Source organism: Galeopterus variegatus, unplaced genomic scaffold (assembly GCF_000696425.1).
Source record: "Galeopterus variegatus unplaced genomic scaffold, G_variegatus-3.0.2 Scaffold3548, whole genome shotgun sequence".
Lineage (NCBI taxonomy): Eukaryota > Metazoa > Chordata > Mammalia > Dermoptera > Cynocephalidae > Galeopterus > Galeopterus variegatus.
Genome location: NW_007729659.1, coordinates 102757 through 105582, shown reverse-complemented (window position 1 = coordinate 105582; position 2826 = coordinate 102757). Strand labels below are relative to the sequence as shown.

The following is a 2826-nucleotide window of genomic DNA, read 5'->3' as shown; positions in this document are numbered from 1 at the left end:
GAGCAACATAAAGTAACTCCTAGTCAGATATGAAGGGGAAACGTGGGGAAATGCTGAGAGAGGCTCCCCAGAACCCCTCAGGGCCTCTAAAAGTATATGAAGTTCCCATTACGTCACATAGCTCTAGCCTTGGAGGCCGCTTCTCCACCCCCAGGCTGCTCTGTGTTTGCAGAATTGGTTCATTACAGTGAGGCAGCCAGCAGGCCTCGCGTGTCGACCCCGCACAATGAAGCTCAAATATTTCAAGTCCCGTTTCAGCGAAGCCTTTCTCTTGGTGGTGGGGCTAGCAGAGTGCACTGTCTGGGGGCTCCCTCTGGAGCTGTATTTCTGATCTTCCTCCAGGGCTTGGCTGAAGAGGGCTGCCATGAGTCTGGGAAGAGCTGTGCGGAAACCCCAGTGGACCTGTAGTCCGCTGCCCTGAACCTGGGGGAGGCTGCTCCTGGAGGATGCTTTCCCATTCATCAGTCTCCTCGGCCTCGTGTCTGTAAATCAGGGGCGATGGGCTGAGATGCAAGCAGCAGACAAAGGCTTCGAGGGAGGTGCCTCCCTCTACATGGACCACCATCTGGACGCCGGAGAAGGAGACCCTGTTGATGGCACTCAGGGGGACCTGGTCCAGATAGCTCAGCATCAGCCTATTGACCCAAACAGAACCTTTGGAGCTCAGGGCCTTGAGGCAGGAGCCCAGCACAGCACTGCCCTCTTCCAGGTAGGGCTCCAGGGACAGGTGTCAGTGGGTGAACTGGGGGAGCTGCAGCCAGAGGTGTGTGTCCTGACCCTGCCAGATGAGCAACAGGCTGGTGTCATGCTGCAGCTGTGATAAGACATTGGTGAAAGTGGCTGGACCCAGTGTGGGGTGGTGCAGACTCACGTGCAGGACTGTGAGGGGCCTCTAAATGGATGAGAGCCTGTGAAGGATGGAACACAGGCACACAGGCCTGGCTGGAGCCAGACACACCTCTCTGACTCCCTGCCCACCTCAGGGACCCTAGGCCACATCTAGACAAACAGAGCCATGTGCCCATGGATTCAATCATCCTGGAGCCAAGGCTGGAACTGGTGTGGAAGGCCAGGCTCACTGGTTCTAGCTCTAGCTTCATCTTCCCCACGCTCTTGCCACCCCTGCCCCTGCCCTTTGAATTTTAGTTTTCAATACTATAGCTATGTTCATCCTTTTCTATGAAAGGGTTAAGGTACATTGGCTTGCAGGGTGAGGTTTTGGTGGTTTATTGATCATTTAGGGACAATTTGGCACTGACTTATGGGAAGGGGAGGGTGGACAGACAGGCCATACCTTCCTTATGTCTGATGGTCACACGGCAACCCTTGCTGAGTCCTCCTTTGAGCTGGGCTATAAAAGTTGGGTTTTTAAAAATCTGTTTGAAGGCCTTAGAGGGCATCAAGGCAGTTAGGACTTGAAGGGGCAAGACCTCAGTGAGAAGGAAAACCCATTAATGTAAGCCTGATGTCCTACCTCTCTTCCCTGCAAGGCATTTGCCAGTTCAAAAGTGACACAGGCATAGAGGCTGAGCAGAAAGCGACAGCTGAAAACTCTCAAGAGTCTTATAGGACAGGGGAGACACAAATTGGACTTGAAAGGCCAGGAACCTAGATAAAAGAGAACCACAGAGAAGTGAGCTCATCATTCCTCTGTTCTACCTTCAAGACATCTGCTGATTTCAAAACTGGTGGAATGAGAGGCTGAGAAACCAAGTAAAAGCAAGAATTAAAAGGCTGAGAAGACAAGCAGAGCTTCTGGTTGTCTCACGATGCTGGAGAGGCCAGAATCGCAGTTCAGGGCCAGCCAAGGAAAGAGGGTCCTGTTAAAACCCAGGCTTTCAACTGAGACCCCCGTGCATCTAGGATCAAGGACAAACCAAAATAGACCAGACGTTAGGAAGACTGAAATCCAGCCTCAAATGATTTCAATCTCTCTTCTCTAACTGCCTTCTAGAAAAAAAATTAAATTCTTGCTAGACAAAGTTAATGTCATATAGAACCTCTACCATTTTTTAACAGTGCTCCACAATTAATGAAAAGTTACCAGGCATGCCTTAAAGGGGACCAGCTGTTTAAAAAACCAGAGAAAAAACACAACAGAAACAACCTCCTTATGTACGTCCACAAAGAGGCTTGCATGTGAATGTTCACAGCAATTTTACCCCATTCACCAAAAACTGGAAACAACTCAAATGTCTATCAACAGGAAAATGGATAAAGTTGTATAATATGTACACAATAAAACACTACACAGCAATAAAAAAGAATGAACTAATGATATGTAAAACAATGTAAATGAATCTCAAAAACATGATGTGGAATAAAAAAAAACAGGCACAAAAGGTACAGTCTGCGTGATTCCATTCGTATGAAGTACAAGAACAGGCAAAACCCACCTATGTTGATGATGGAGGTTGGAATACTGGATTATCTCTGCAGAGAGGATTGACTGGTGTGTGAGTTTACCAGGGCTGCCATGACAACGTACCACAAACTGGGGGCCTAAACAACAAAAATTTATTGTTGCATTTCTGAAGACTAGAAGTCCAAGATCAAGGTTTCCACAGGATTGATTTCTTCTGCGGGCTGTGTGAGAGAGAATGTGTTCCATACCTCTCACCCAGCTTCTGGTGCTTTGTTGCCCTTGACATTCTGTGGCTCGTAGAAGCATTACCCTAACCTCTGCCTTTAGCCTCACATGTTCTCCCTGTATGCGTGCCTGTCTCCAAATTTCCCCTTTATTTGAGGACACCAGTCTATTGAATAAAGGCCCACCATAACAACCCCATTTTAACCTGATTATGTTTGTAAAGACCCTATATCCAA

At 48.2% G+C, this 2826-nt stretch overlaps 1 protein-coding gene across 1 annotated transcript in view; it reads right to left on the bottom strand.

Moving 5' to 3' along the window:
- Window positions 1–283: 283 nt before the first annotated feature.
- TIFAB (TRAF-interacting protein with forkhead-associated domain, family member B) overlaps window positions 284–2826 on the bottom strand; it is a 56442-nt gene continuing 53899 nt past the window's right edge. Inside the window, 1 exon segment of the mRNA XM_008585385.1 lies at window positions 284–908. Within this exon segment, the coding sequence (XP_008583607.1) occupies window positions 284–908 (625 nt within the window).